Source organism: Somniosus microcephalus, unplaced genomic scaffold (genome assembly GCF_052327205.1).
Source record: "Somniosus microcephalus isolate GS21.2 unplaced genomic scaffold, FLI_Smic_1.0 scaffold574, whole genome shotgun sequence".
NCBI lineage: Eukaryota > Metazoa > Chordata > Chondrichthyes > Squaliformes > Somniosidae > Somniosus > Somniosus microcephalus.
In genome coordinates, this window is record NW_028225761.1 from 28,037 (window position 1) to 44,430 (window position 16,394).

General features: G+C 45.8%; 1 protein-coding gene across 1 annotated transcript in view; it reads left to right on the forward strand.

The window, feature by feature from the left end:
- The window catches only part of LOC147081297 (V-type proton ATPase subunit C 1-A-like), a 36,649-nt gene extending 25,649 nt beyond the window's left edge, over positions 1-11,000 (forward strand). Inside the window, exons 8-9 of the mRNA XM_085980837.1 lie at positions 2,188-2,314; positions 10,321-11,000. Coding sequence (XP_085836963.1) covers positions 2,188-2,314; positions 10,321-10,416 — 223 coding nt within the window. The 3' untranslated portion in view covers positions 10,417-11,000. The remainder of the gene's footprint in view (positions 1-2,187; positions 2,315-10,320) is intronic.
- Positions 11,001-16,394: the final 5,394 nt, after the last annotated feature.

Consider the following 16,394-nt stretch of genomic DNA (forward strand, 5'->3'; position numbering starts at 1 on the left):
TGATTTGATTTGACACAACAGTAAGTATGGAATTGTAGAATAAGAGGCTTGAAATCTCTTCAGTTTGATTATAATATACTCAATGGACACTTCTTTACAAACATGAAGAAAAAACCTATTTCAGCACCCTCAATTTGGCAAGAATATACGTTAGAAGGATGGTACAGCAGCTTAGCGTGTGGTTTATAGGATCATCAGACCCCAATTACCGTGTTTCAACCCTTAAGACCATGCCAGCTATCTCTATTTTTGCATAATGTTTTTTCTGTTAAATTCTATGTCTTGCATTACTGCTGTAATTAACTTTGTATTATATCATTGGGAGGGGAATGAAAATGGTAGTTTTCCCGTGGCATAGAAAGGACTAGCTTTACTGAGAAACACCTCCTTTACCAGGATAGTCCTGTAAATTTATCTCTCATAGTTTAAAGTGTGTGATTGACTTACAGAATCAGATGTACTTTTATCCAAAGTACAATGAATAAGAGTATATGTGAAATGTCTAATACAGAAGCTAGGTCTGAAGAATACAAGCACCTTCCACTCATTCCTTCATAATTGAGCTTGTCATGAAAGCAATGTATTCCAATTATGCAGAAGTACAGGAGGGGGAGAAAAGTCTGTGGAGAATATTTTTGTTTAAAGTATTCCTTCAAACTGTCTGTTTGAAAATATATATATACTGATGAAAATATGACTTGACATTTATTTTAAATGTCAAAACGGAGACTTGCCACGCTAGATCTCCTTGCATCTCGGCTGTCCTGGTGACTTCTCTGGATCAACTCCCTGCGCCCCTCAGTAGCTTCATTGATTGTGATGGGGCTGTTGCTTCAGGCTGATCTGAAGCGACTCCAATTCAGGAAAACCTGCTACCAGCTGGGGGCGCTGCATACTCTGGAATAAATCAAAAGCCCAGTCATCCAAAGTTGCTTCCTTTGCTGTAGATTAGCAGAGAGCGGGAACACGATCATTTTGACTAGAGAAGCTGTGTGTGTGCTGAGAGGCAGTTGAGAAATAATTTGTGGAACCAAAATGTGGTCCCCAAGCATGGAGGGGAAAAATATAAATAAACCAAGCATGGGGGGGAAAAATATAAATAAACTAGTCAATCTCCTGTGCAGTTGCACATGGCGAGGAAAGATCAGTCTAATGTTAATGTTTATTTCACTATTCCAAAAGAATGTGATGAAAGCACTCCTCAAATCAGTGCGTGACGGAGCCTGCTACTGAAGGGATGTGCACACAGAGCAACTGAACAAATAGCAGAATTTTAATTACTGTGAAATATCATTTGATGTGCACTGCAAGCAGCCAGCAGCTGCAACGGCAACTGGCAGTTTATTGGTAGTGTGAAAAATTTGGGGAAATGACCCCAGTGAAAACCGGATAAAATCTCTTTACGGTCTCATCTGATACTTGGAGCATTTGCAGTTGAAGGACTGCCATTTATTTATCAGTAGAATTAAAATAATATCGGGAAAATCTTAAATATGAGACACTAAAATATTAATTCTAAGCAGAATAAAGTTTATAAACATATTTAAACTATTTACAGGCTATTGGTTGTGATGAAATACCTTTAACTTTGTTACAGTGAGGCAAGAAGCTCAGGCAGGCTCAGGGCAATGAACAGAGGTAGTAGAGTGAAAGAAGGGTAGCAGCGTCACCTAGTGTAGCAGGACTGAAAGGTAAGTATATTAAAGGAGGCGTTTCATCATACCCATTTAAAAATAATGTATATCAGTGTTACTACATTGCCACAAGTTGTGACAAAATCATGACACAGGAAGTTAAAAGTGTGACACATAGTACGTGCAGTTGTAAGAAATTTTGTATTATAATGGGGTACATAGGGTTCCTATATTGCATTGGAATTTTTTTAATAGGGAGTGGACTGCTATGTTGTACGTGGAAAACTTAAATTAGTTTCTCCCAAAGAATTACTTTGTGCTAAGCTTCAATAAAGTTTTCTTCAGTTTTTCATCTGTGTAGAAATTTTTGAAAAGAATTATATTTGAAACTTCAAGAAAGGGTTGGTTAAAATTCAGTTTAACGTGAAAGTTATAAAGCATCTCTACATGTGTTTGGCACCGTATTTTACACATGAAAAGACCAGGAAATACTGCTAATATCTTGGCATCATTCTTTGTCACTTTGTAATTTTGCCTTGCCTCTTGTATTCAGATATGGTTTGCCAGTAAACTTCCAGGCAATGCTGTTACAACCCAACAAAAAGATGTTGAAGAAGCTTCGAGAAATTCTTAATGATCTATACAAACACCTGGACAGCAGTGCAGCTGCCATCATTGATGTAGGTATCTGCATGGCAAAATTTGATTTTCTGTCGATGGATGCTACCAATAAAGCAGAACAATTAGTTTTTCTAATTATAAACAAAAACAGAAAATGCTGGAAATACTCAGCAGTTCAGACAGCATCTGTGGAGAGAGAAACCATTAACGTTTCAGATCAATGACCTTTCATCAGAATTGGAAAAAGTTAGAGCTGTATCAGATTTTAAGCAAGTTGATTGGAGTATAAAAGCAGGGAAGTCCTGCTACAACTGTACAGGGTATTGGTGAGACCACATCTTGAGTACTGCGTACAGTTTTGGTCTCTTTATTTAAGGAAGGATATACTTGCATTAGAGGCTGTTCAGAGACGATTCACTAGGTTAATGCCAGAGATGAGGGGTTGACTCATGAGGAAGGATTGAGCAGGCTGGGCCTATACTCATTGGAATTTAGAAGAATGAGAGGTGATCTCATTGAAACACATAAGATACTGAGGGGGCTTGACAGGGTAGATGCAGAGAGGATGTTTCCCCTCGGGGGGAATCGAGAACTCGGGGGGCATAGTTTCAGAATAAAGTCACCGTTTTAGAACTGAGATGAGGAGGAATTTCTTCCTTGAAGGTCGTAAATCTGTGGAATTCTCTGCCCCAGAGAGCTGTGGAGGCTGGGTCATTAAATACATGTAAAGTGGAGATAGACAAATTTTTGCAAGATAAGGGAATGAAGGGTTATGGGGAGCAGGCAGGGAAGTGGCTTTGAGCCCAAGATCAGCCATGATCTTATTGAATGGCGGAGCAGGCTCAAGGGGCCAAGTGGCCAATTCCTGCTCGTATTTCTTATGTTCTTATGTACAGAGGCAGGGAAAGGTGGGAGGGGAAGAAATAACAAAAGGGAAGGTCTGTGATAGGGTGGAGGGCAGAAAACATTAAATGACAAAAGGATGATGGCGCAAGGCAAAATAGGGTGAAAAAATGGGACCAATGGTTATGATCTGAAATTGTTACAGTCTAATGATTCTGCTATTCCCATTTACACCTCCTCTAGACCCATCTTTTGTTTCTTTATTTGTCCCATTGCCCCTTCCCTTGTGCCTTGCACTATCATCCCTTTTGCCATTTAATCTCTCCTGCCTTCCACCCTATCACAGACCTTCCCTTTTGTTATTTCCTCCCCTTTCTCTGCCTGTGTACTTGCTTAATACCTGTTACATCTCTAACTTTGCCCAGTTCTGATGAAAGGTCATCGACCTGAAACGTTAACTCTGTTTCTCTCTCCACAGATGCTGTCTGACCTGCTGAGTATTTCCAGCATTTTCTGTTTTTATTTCAGATTTCCAGCATCTGCAGTATTTTGCTTTTGTAATTCAAATAGTCTAACCACATGGGTGCATTTTAGTGTCTCCATTATTTTAAATGTCTCAATCAAATCTCCCCGAAGTCTATGCTTTTCTAGAGTAAAAAAGAAACCCAGCTCTTTAAACCTATTGTGATAACTAAAGGCTTTTAAAGTAGGTTTCAATTTAGTGGCCCTCCTCTGAACCTTTCTAAGGGCCTATAATTCACCAAAAACTGAATGCAGTATTGTACATGAGGCCTAACCAAGGTCTTGTACCATGATAGTCATATAATGGTGTAACCTGAAGGTCCCAACAATGACCCCTAGCTGGATTCCATGATCTCACATTGCGTCAGAATACAGTTTTCATGGAAATTCAGTCTATTTCCTGTTCCTTGTAACATCAAGAATAATAATGGGCCCTGCCTCACTTTACAAGTCAGTATTTGCTGAACTGACCGGCACTGACTTTAGGAAAAAAGTGTTCTCCGCCCCTTTGGCTTCCAAATTCAAAATTAAGAGAAATGCATTTTTCCCCCAGAGGGGGAGAAAAAAATCCACCAGCTTAATCTCTCGGCCTTTCCAACTCTCTGCCAAGGACTTGCTCACTGAGCCAACAATTGTACTATCATCGCCTCCACCCTTCCCTCCTTGATGTGGGGATCGTGGCAACAAATGGAAGCCATTCTAACATCACATCCAATTCCTCTCGGGAATTTTCTAACCAATCTCATTGTCTGAAACTGATGAGAGATTTCTGTTAACTATTTTGTTTGGTCCGACCTAATGAAATGTAATCCATATACTAGTTAGGTTAATTTTGGTCCACAAGGGGTGAACTCCTAACAGCAGCAACATGATATAAAGCAACCTAAAAATTCTCCTGGACCCTCCCCCCTCCTTCGCTCCCTTTTCGCTCCCTCCTGCCCAACCCCCAAGTTTAGACTTCTGTATTACTGAAAAACAGCACAAGGAGTTGGTGCAGGGAGGTGCAATTTGTGATTTCAGTTTTAGCAATCTCTTTGAAAGTTCCCTTCAAAGATGTAGACATGTTCCCTTTTAATCTCTCTCTCCTCTCTCTCCTGCACACACCACCATCTTTTAGGGGAGAATGGTGTAGGCTGAATACATCTCTATCTTTACTGACACAATTTGGGCATAGAATAAAGTTTTGTTATTTCTTTATCTCCCTTCTTCCCCCTACCAGAAAGTGGAATGTTCCAGTATTACAAGGTACCCATCCTAACAGCCAACTGAGCTAGTTGAGGTTGGTGTGTTTAAGTGTCGGCTGTCTTTGTGTTTAAACCAGTGGTCTCTGGAAATCTCCCGTGGTGTTGCTCAGTAATCTGGGTTCAGGAGGCTAGTTGTGCTGTATGGCTGCGAACCTGTCCTGTCTCGTTAAAACACAACTACTCAAGTGCTCCCTGTTGGGAAGTGGGCATTGATATGCTTATCAATTACTTCATAAAAGGTGATGAGTCGAAGAAGAGATGACGAGTCGAAAGAAGAGATGAATAAGGCTTTTATTAGCTAAGAAGAGACCATGCTTCTTCGTGAGTGACTGAACAAGTCTGAACGAAACCCACACAGTGGTGGGTGGAGTCAGCTGAGGCATGCCTCCATACACAGCGCCACCCAGAGGTGGCAATATACAATACAGTGGTTTACCACATTCACCCCTTGTTTAATGTGAAGTCCGGCGGGGTGAAGGGTACTACAAGTTAAGTCTATCAGTAGGCCTTGTCTGACGTCCTGATCGTCGTGGTGGCGGCGGTGGTGTTGCAGCATCCGACGTCGGGTCTGGTGTCTGGGTGGTTGGCGAAGATTCCTGGGGCTTTGGCATGCCGTCTGCAGGGGTTGGGTTGGGAGGGGTGGTGGGGGATAACAGTGGTAAGGGGGATAACGGTGGTAAGGGGGATAACGGTGGTAATTCAGGGGTACCCGAGGGTGCGAGATCTCGTATGGAGACCGTGTCCTCCCGCCCGTCTGGGTATGTCACCCAGGCATACTGGGGGTTGGCGTGTAGGAGGTGCACCCGCTCGACCAGGGGGTCCGTTTTATGCGTCCTCACGTGCCTCCGCAGTAGGACGGGCCCAGGAGAAGTCAACCATGCCGGTAGCGAGGTTCCCGATGTAGACTTCCGGGGGAAAACGAACATTTTCTCATGAGGGGTCGCATTAGTGGCAGTACAAAGCAGTGACCGAATGGAGTGGAGCGCTGCAGGGAGGACCTCCTGCCAGCGGGAGGTCGGAAGGCCCTTAGATTTTAGTGCTAAGAGGACTGCCTTCCAAACCGTCGCGTTCTCCCTTTCCACCTGGCCGTTCCCCCGGGGGTTGTAACTGGTGGTCCTGCTCGTGGCGATACCTCTTGTTAGCAGGTACTGCCGAAGTTCGTCGCTCATGAACGATGAGCCCCTGTCGCTATGTATATAGCTGGGGAACCCGAACAGAGCGAAGATGTCATTCAGACACTTGATGACCGTGGTACTGGTCATGTCTGGGCAAGGGATGGCAAAGGGGAAACGGGAGTACTCATCAACTATGTTGAGGAAGTACACATTGCGGTCAGCGGAGGGGAGGGGCCCTTTAAAATCAACGCTCAGGCGTTCGAAGGGGCGGGTGGCCTTGATCAGGCTTGCTCTGTCCGGCCTATAGAAGTGCGGTTTGCACTCGGCGCAGATTTGGCAGCTCTTGGTCATGGTCCTGACCTCCTCGATGGAGTAGGGCAGGTTACGGGATTTGATAAAATGGAAAAACCTGGTGACCCCCGGGTGGCAGAGGTCATTGTGGAGGGACTGCAGCCTATCACTCTGCGCGTTGGCGCATGTACCACGTGATAGGGCATCTGGGGGCTCATTGAGTTTCCCTGGCCGATACAAGATATCATAATTGTAGGTGGAGAGTTCGATTCTCCACCTCAAGATCTTGTCGTTCTTGATTTTACCCCTCTGCTTATTATTAAACATAAAAGCTACTGAACGCTGGTCAGTGAGCAGGGTAAATCATTTCCCGGCCAGGTAATGCCTCCAGTGACGCACCGCTTCTACAATAGCCTGGGCCTCCTTTTCGACGGAGGAGTGTCTCGTCTCGGGGCCCTGGAGGGTCCTTGAGAAAAAGGCCACGGGTCTGCCCGCCTGGTTAAGGGTCGCGGCTAGGGCGAAGTCGGAGGCATCGCTCTCCACTTGGAAGGGGATGGACTCATCCACCGCGTGCATTGCGGCCTTCGCGATATCGTTCTTGATAAGAGTGAAGGCTGCACACGCCTCTGGTGTCAGGGGGAAGGAGGTGGCTTTGATGAGGGGCCTGGCTTTGTCTGCATAGAGGGGCACCCACTGGGCGTAGTAGGAGAAAAACCCCAGGCATCTCTTCAGTGCTTTTTGGCAGTGGGGAAGGGGTAGCTCCATTAGGGGGCGCATTCTGTCGGGGTCGGGCCCGATGACTCCGTTCTCCACCACGCAGCCGAGGATGGCCAGGCGCTTGGTGTGAAACATACATTTTTCCTTATTGTACGTTAGGTTCAGCCGTTGGGCCGTACGGAGGAAATTTGCTAGATTAACGTCGTGGTCCTGCTGGTCGTGGCCGCAGATGGTGACGTTATCCAAATAGGGGAAGGTTGCCCGCAGCGCGTTCTGGTCAACCATTCGGTCCATCTCCCTTTGGAAGACCGAAACCCCGTTGGTGACGCCGAAGGGGACCCTAAGGAAGTGGTAGAGGCGGCCGTTTGCCTCGAAGGCAGTATACTGGCGGTCCTCATGGCGGATGGGCAGCTGGTGGTACGCTGACTTAAGGTCGATGGTGGAGAATACTTTGTATTGCGCCATCTGATTGACCATATCAGATATGCGAGGGAGGGGGTACGCGTCCAGCTGGGTGTACCGGTTTATGGTTTGGCTGTAGTCGATTACCATGCGGCGTTTTGCAGTGGTTTTAACGACTACAACCTGGGCTCGCCAGGGGCTAGTGCTACCTTCGATAATGCCCTCCTTCAATAGCCGCTCCACCTCAGAGCTGATAAAAGCTCTGTCCCCGGCACTGTACCGCCTGCTTTTGGTAGCGATGGGTTTACAGTCGCGGGTGAGGTTAGCGAACAGGGGAGGGGGGGGACTTTTAATGTGGAAAGGCTGCAGGTGGTTTGCAGCGGGCGATTTAAAAGTTGTTGGTTGCAGACTGTGAGTGGGGGGAGGGGTCCACCGTATGCTAGTGTGACACTCTTAAGGTGGCACTGAAAATCCAACCCTAGCAGGACGGCAGCGCAAAGACGGGGCAGGACTAGCAGTTTAAATTTTTTATATTCAGTGCCCCCTACTGACAGGGTCACCACACAGTAGCCGCTGATGTCCATTGACTGGGACTTGGACGCCATAGAAATGCGATGGTGCGTTGGCAGAATCGTGAGGGAGTGGCTACGTACCGTGTCGGGGTGGACGAAACTCTCTGTGCTCCCGCTGTCGATCAGGCAACTGGTGGCGCGGCCGTTTACCGCGATATCCATCATGGAGCTGGATAGATGGTGAGGGAGGGCTTGATCCAGCGTCACGGAGGCCAGTATGTGGCTTAGTGAGTCACTATAGTCATCCGCCGAGACGGTGGTCGGTTCCGGTGACGAAATGGCGGTTGAGTGCGTTGGATACAATGGCGGCGGATGCCATGCGGCCGGGGGTACACAAAATGGCGGATAAGATGGCTGCTCCCACGGCCCGCACGCTGCACTGCTGGCTGGCTTCCCCTTGCAGGCGTTAGCGTAATGGCCTTTCTTCCCGCAGCCCGAGCAGGTAGCTGTCTTAGCTGGGCAGTGCGCTCTGGGATGTTTTAACTGGCCACAGAAATAGCATTTTTGGGCCTGGTTACTGGGCATCGAAGCAGTTCTTACCGGAGGCTGCTGTCTCGGTTGGGTCGCTGCAGCGGTTGGTGCCGGGGGCGGCGGTCCCGTGTCCCACGGTTTCGATTGCCATGTCTCGGCGCCGTTACGGGGGTATGCCTCGAGGTTTCGGTGGGCCTCCTCTAACGAGAGCGCAAGGGCAATGGCCGTCTTCAGGTCGGGTTCCTTGCTTTCTAGCAGTCTCTGCCGGGTGTGGTCTGACTGGAGGCCCCTGACGAAGGCATCACAGGCGAGTCCCTGCGCGTGCTCCACAGCCGTTACCGCTTTACAATCGCAGTCTCTGCAGAGTGCCAGTAGCGCCCGTGCAAATGCCCCTACCGATTCTCCCGGTTGCTGCCTGCGGGATCCCAAGAGGTGTCGGGCATAAATTGTGTTCACTGGGCGCGTATATTGCCCTTTTAGTAGCTCGAGGGCCGCCACGTACGTATTAGAGTCCCGGATTAGCATATATACTTGATGGCTCACCTGGGCGGTCAAAATTTTCAGTTTGTGATCCTCCTCTGTAACCTGTGAGATTGCGAGGAAGGATTCAAAGCAGCTCAGCCAGTGTTCAAACTTGGCTGATGCACCCACCTCTTGAGGGTCGAGGTCCAGGCGTGGTGGTCTGAGGGCTCTCAGCAATGTCTGCTGTATCCGTTGCTGTTGTTGCTCCTCAGGTGTCGCCATTTAACTTTTAGCTAATAAAATTGATACGCTTATCAATTACTTCATAAAAGGTGATGAGTCGAAGAAGAGATGACGAGTCGAAAGAAGAGATGAATAAGGCTTTTATTAGCTAAGAAGAGACCATGCTTCTTCGTGAGTGACTGAACAAGTCTGAACGAAACCCACACAGTGGTGGGTGGAGTCAGCTGAGGCATGCCTCCATACACAGCGCCACCCAGAGGTGGCAATATACAATACAGTGGTTTACCACAGGCATACCATAAATTTGGCTTGCTTTTATTTTTAATAGACCAGTATAACTTTGAAAATACTCATATTGGCCTACCCCTTAATTATTTTACAAAAACCTAACCTATACAAAATATTTAAAAATGCACTCCATACATTCTCCTTTGCACAGACATATATCCATCAAAATGGTTGCCTGATAGAACTATTCCTTGTAACTCTTGCATAATATTTCATTAGGTGGAGATTTTCTAGTGGAGTTCTGTTTGAAGTATGGAGATTTTTTTTTGTAATATAGAAATTTGAGTAATTTTGCACAAAGAAATTGACCTTGGAATTACATTACAGGAAACTTTGTGATATCCGGCACCGACGGGACCGAGCTGTTGCCGTCCCATCAAAACTGCCGGACAAACCAGCACTAATGTTGAAACATCTCCGTATCTGGCAACAAACCCTGTTGCTTAGCAACAGCTTCTAAACAGTCGGCCGTACCTTGCAAGCATCTCTGTAGCTTAGCAACAGCTTCAGCGAGACCTTGCAGAGCCTGACTGGTGGGAAAAAAAGCAACGAGAAGAAAAAAAACCTAACGAAACGGCTCCTGATTTTTGCCGGTGGGTCGAGCATTCTGGACAGTTAACCTCCGGATAAACCAAAGTTTCCTGTATTTGATTGCAAAGTGGTGTCTGAGCAATATTTCATGTAAATAATTGGAACGGGGAATAAAATACTCAGGAAAATATATGGTGGCTCCCTAAAATAGAAGCTTATTTTCTGTAAACGATCTGTATACTTTGGCAGCTACGACACCATCTGAAATTGAGCAGAGATTTTTTTTTTAAACAAAATTAGTAAATAATCAGCTAGAATAATATAAATCAAATGCTGATTTGTTTTTAAACTTCTTCTTTTGCAGGCTGCCATGGACATACCAGGCCTAAGTCTAAGCCAGCAGGAATACTACCCATATGTGTATTACAAGATTGACTGCAACCTGCTTGAATTCAAATAAATGCTAATACAATCTTCTCCAGCCACCTTGGCTTTTAGAGTATGGGTTACAGTAGTATTGGACAGATGCCTGCTCGTCCCTTAATTTTCTTCAAGTCTGGGTTAACTGGTGTTTGCTTACTCATTCCTGCAATTAGGTACAGTCCTGTGATCTGTCTGCTGCTGTTTCCTTTGAAAACATGCGTTGATGTACTTTTTTACCAATCAGGTATTGAATTATGTGCTGCAATAATCTGGATCTATATTTATGAAACAAAGTCATTATTTAAAAACAAAAAAAAACTCATTTGTGAAGTGCTGTGCAGTAAACTGCATTGGTTGTCAATATTCCTGAAAGACCTTGTTTACAACTGTATATTAATAGTGCAGAAGAGTTTGTATCATTTCACCTATTTACCTGTGTTTGATACATAGAATTTTAAATGGTCACTGGTCGTAACAAATCGTGTTTATTGAAAATGTGTATGTGATGTACAGAGTCTGTACTGATGTTTTAAACATGACTCCAATGTGCAAACACTGTAAACATTCATGATTTATCACGCCTACAAAATATGGAATAAATGTAAAAGCCATGGTAACCAAGGTTTTTTCAGTGTTGAACATTTGTCACAGCTTTTGAAATTCAGTAATTTTATAATGTTTAAAAATAATCTTGTTGACTAATATTACAGAATTGTTAAATTAGCTAAGTTTTTAGCTTTGTATATAAGTGTATAATTTATGATCACTGATTTAAGTGGCAGGACTCAACAGTGCAAACAGGACTTGAATATTACTGTTCATCGTTTGCAAATATGTTTCTGCTGGACAATTAGAACTCTACTTGGGTGGAGGAAAGAACCATGCGTAATGACATTTCTACATGTGTTGTCTTTGTTAGAGGTCAAATTTTATTTTTATACTATACGTGGACCAAAAGGCCATTTTGTAATTCTGCAAGCTTACTTTCCATGGTTCATGTGTTATCAGGCCAGTTAGCTTCAGTCCTACTCACATTACTGATTCTTTCTAGTAATATGTCAAAACAAATATCCCAGCTACACTAAAATGCCTCTTGCAAATTATATACTTACAGTTTTTACCATTTTTTCACCCTTTCGTGTGTCCCTTTTTTTCTTTTTGTTCTGTTGGTGTCCCTCTACAACGTTGGCCTTTTCTGATATTTTATTCCCATTATTCTTGGCAATGTATGTCTCGTGGCCCTGATTTTGACTGTTCTCCATCCCTGCAGTAGCTCAGACACACCGCATTAAAGAGCCACATCTCCTGCATTGTAGTATATGCTGATAACTCGCCCTACCTTCACAAATGGAAGTGCTGTCTGGGAGTGAAAGTGGAAGAAGTTTCTTAATGTTAAATTATTCCTCACTTAGCAAATTTAAAGGAAACAGTATGGATCAGTTGATATAAAAATAAATCAGTAGTCGGCCGTAGATATCCCGGGTCTAATTCTGAGCCAGCAGGAATGCTGCCCATATATTTGCAAGTTACGCACCCAGTTCACTCCATTTATTTTAGAGAATGGAGTCTCGTGTCTTAAATTTGTATCACAGGACTGAGAATGTCCTAATGTTGCGTCATTTTAGTTTTGGGTGCACTTGAAAAATGCTCTAAATGATTACTGCACCATAACAATTTTAGATCTGATACAACAAAATTATGTTGTTCCATTGCATATGTTAGACTGTTTTACTCTTAAAGTACTGTATTTGGAGCAGTGCAAGTGGCCCAAATAGCATCACTGCACCATTTTAAAGGCTAGGTTGCCAGTGTTATTTCCCTCAATCTTGTTTCTGTACAATTGAGCCCACAATCCTTTGTGGTGATGAACACAAAGTCAATCTCTGGCAAAACTTTAGGTTACCCTTCCTAATCTCTTCATTTTTGGCTCAGTGTCTCTTTTTTTCAGCCGAAGGCATTTCATAAATATGTGTTCTCCAAGTTAAAGGAACGATATAAATGCAGGCTGTTTGGTTGGGTGTGTATGTATTGACACATAGGCCCCGATTTTCTGCCAGCTGTTGGGCGGGTTTTCAGGCGGGCGGGGGCCGAAAATCGCAGAAATAGGGGGTCACGACCTCCCACCACCACCCCCCGCCCCGTCTGATTCCCTGCCCCGTCTGACTTTCGGACCGCCGTTAGTCTGTGACCCGAATCAGTCCTGCCCGCCGCTGGCGGGACTGGCCATCGGAACACTAATCAGCAATTATTACCATCTTTAAACCTATTTTCAGGGGCCGTTGCGATTTTGTGGGTTCCCCACGCTAAACACACCTGCGGGGAACCCTACTGATGAAACCTGGCGTGAAGCTTGCCGGCTTGCTTGCTGTCAGCTGCAGGTCATTCGGGGAAAGCTGCGATTTAAACGGAGAGCATTTGTATGGTGAAAGACCTTGTTGCTGCAGGCTTGGGGCTACTTCTTTAAGGCTTAGGCACAGCTGTGGAAGGTTGGAGCCTCACACACTTCTCCAATGTGATCTCCTGGGAAGCCCCTCTCGCCACCCTCACTCAGCGCTTCCTCAGCGGAGGCATCTACGAGAAGCATGGGACGCCTTTTTTTCCTTCCCTTCTTGCCATTAGAGGATCTCCAGCAGCAGAGGTGGCAGCAGCAGAACCAGGAACAGCAGGATGAGCGCCAGGAGCACCAGGCTGCTGCTCACTCACCTGAATCTGCACAGGCCAGAAGGGGCCAGCGCTTGGAAGTGGTTTGAGAGCACCTTGCTGCGCTTTAGGGGGCCATGGGGACCCATATCTGCACTGGCAGTCCTACTCAGAAGGACTTCCATGAAGGTCTGGTTTCTCTGTTCAATAGATGGCCAACGCTTCTCAAGAGATGTCATTCTCTTATGAGCACTCACCATGTTTTCTGTACCCTGGCGAGCTATCTCCTCTATGGAGGTTGCCAACCTTTTCCATGGTGATGCGTTCATGCGCCAATGACTCCACAAAGGCTCTGCTCATGGTCGCTATGGACTTCTCCACACCGGCAGCGACCCTGGAGACAAAACCTGCCAGAGACTCCTGCATCTGTGCATGGAGATCCATCACCACCTCTTGCGGATGGACCCAGAGGCAGAGGGTCGGCATGCAGCGCAGCTGAGCTGAGCTGGCAGAGTCCTGCGCCCTCCGACGAGGACTCTCCACTGCTGTCCCTGTCTCCAGAATCTGCTGAGGCTCACTTGTGAGCTGTGAAACACCAGGTGACAACACTATATGTCCTGAAGGTCCCCCTGAGGTGTGAGTGTCTGCGCTGGTGCTGGGTGCGCTTACTTCTGCTGATGCTGCGCCCTCAGAGGTTGGAGCTTCCTCTGAGGAGTCTGGCTGCACAGCCTCTTTCTCCTCCACAGTGGGGACGGGGGCTCTGGATGGTCCTGTGGGGGAGTAGAGGAAGGAGTTAGAGATGTGATGCCAAGGTTACATGCACATTCGAGTTGACCTCTGCTGACACCTGCATCCATGCAGCCTTGGTCTCAGTGGGAGGCCTCTTCCTGCCTGACCTAGGGAAGAGGACCTCCCTGTGGGCCCTAACCCCATCCAATAATGCCTGCAGTGAAGCTTCATCGAATTTGGAGGCAGCTCGGGGTCTGGCACTAGCCACAGCTGCTGCAGGCTCCTCTGCCATCCTGTATGGTTTGTTTGGAAGCCAACAGAGGAAGCAATGCTTGCTGTGGACCTTGAAAGCACCATGAATGATGACATCATACTGTAGGGCTTTCTGACTAGAAATGGGCAATTAGCAAGGCTGTTCACACGCTGGCAATTAATTGGCCACTTGACGGAAAATTGCGTGCAGCTGGCTGACATTTTTTTTGTGTGTCAGAACCCCACATTCGGGGAACCCGACCATTTCCCACACAAGCCACAAAATCGGGCCCATACACTTAAATTAATAAATCATATAAGTTTACAGCACAGGAGGAGGTCATTCAGCCCATGGTTTCTGTGCCAGCTTTTTCCTAGAGCAGTCTGAAACAATTCTCACTGTTCCATTCTCGACCTTTGCTTCAAATATTTATCTAATTTCCTTAAAAGATGTAATGCTCTCTTCCTCAACCAATCCACGTCACAAAGTAATCCACGGTCCAAAAAGCTTGTGTGTGAAGAAATTTCCTCTGATCCCTTTCCTCACTCTGATTTTAAATTGATGACTTGGCCACTGACTCCCCACCCTATTCATTCTATCAAAATTTTAAAAAATCTGTATTAAATCTCTCAGCCTTCTCTGCTCCAATGGAAATAGTTCCACTATTTCAAGTCTTTTCATAACTATAGTTTCCTATCCCTGGCACCCTACTGAAACTATGCTCTTTGGCTTTAATGTCCTTTTTATAATGAAGTGCCCAAAACTGTACTTGGTACTCTGTGACATAACTGCTGTTTGGTATAAATTCTATCCTCTTGTCCTTTATGCCCCTATTAATAAAATCCTAAATTCTATTGGCCTTTTTATGGCTTTACCTGTACTTGCATTTTCAGGGAATTGTGTACTTGAACTCCTAGGTCTTGCTGTTCATCCACACCCTTCAGTATCTTTCCATTGAGCATATACTCCATTCCTTGTTTTTACCTCACTTATGAATTGCATCTGCCCATTCTCCTAATGTGTCTATCTCCCCAAAGGCTGTTAAAATCCTCCCCACTGTTTTCCAAACCTCCTACGTTTGTGTTGTTAGCAAACATGGAGGTTGTGTTCGCTGTGCCCACATACAAATCATCTGTATATTAACTGATATCAAACGTGGACCCGGCCCTTACTCTGGGGATACACTACTCCTAACCCTTCTCCAGTTTGAGCACACATTTACCCGAACACTCTCCCCAATTTTAACTCCAAGCGTGGGGGCGGCAGGCTTGCGGACATGCCAATTTGAGGCCCTGGCCATTTTAACTAATGGGCCTCATTACTGTAGTCCAGGTCCCAACTCCTGGCCAAACCTGGCGGGACTGATGTGGAGGCCTTCGAGCGGGAGTGGAAGCTACACTTGGGGTGGGAGGCTGCAGCCGGGGACCCACAGGAACGATCCCTGCCATTCAGGTAAGTGGTGCAAGTGGTCAGCAGACAAGTACGGTCGGGGAAGGACGGTTGGAAGTCTATGGCTGGGAAGGCCCAAAGTTTCCTTATTGGGGCCCTGACTCTCATGGAAATGATTTTAAAAAATTTTAATTTACTGACCGCTGCCCTTTTCTGGGCTTGCTCCTGTGTTCCAGCACCAAATGTGAGACTGCGCGTTAAAGTTGGGTTGGGGTCCTAATGACTCTCAACTTTTGTATTTTGATGAGACCTGGGATGAGGGTCTCCGAATCTGCCTAAAACTTGCCTGTTAAAATGGCGTGGGCCCGAGTGTGGCGGAATAGGGTGAATCCCACTCCGCCGATATTTGAACCCCCACACGTCCTGTTGTGCTCTTCTCTTCCTGGCTCCACATTAAGGTAAGTTTAAAATTGAAAAAAATCTTTGTATTGGCAACCTCCAGCAGCCTCTTTAAAGACCGCTGGTTGGAGTTTTCATAAGTCCTTTGTAGTTTTAGTTTTCTAACTGTTATCCCTGTTTTTGACTAATCTACCACTTAAGTTTGAATTTGCAGCTGTTACTTTGAGCCAATCAACAGAGTGACCAAGAAAAATTGACCAATGAGAAATAAATTACATTTGCAGGAAGCACATGTTACATGCAAGACTTTTGTAATAGTGGATCTCTTACGATGCTGCTAAAGTAAATCTGAGCATACGGTCTTTTGCCTGTCTATTATATTCATACTGTTCCTTCTCTGTCTCTCTTTTTTGTTTCCCTGTCTCACTTTCTAATCTTTTCTGCTTTTCTCCATTTCTCTCTTCCTCGTTGCCCTCTTCTATTCTCTTTCTCACCCTACCCCCATCCTCTCTGTCCTCTGTTCATTTTCTTCTTTTGGGTGGGAGTTGGTGTGTGGTGGGGAAGGGAGCCACTGAAGGCCACAGGTGGTGAATGGGGTGCAGTGA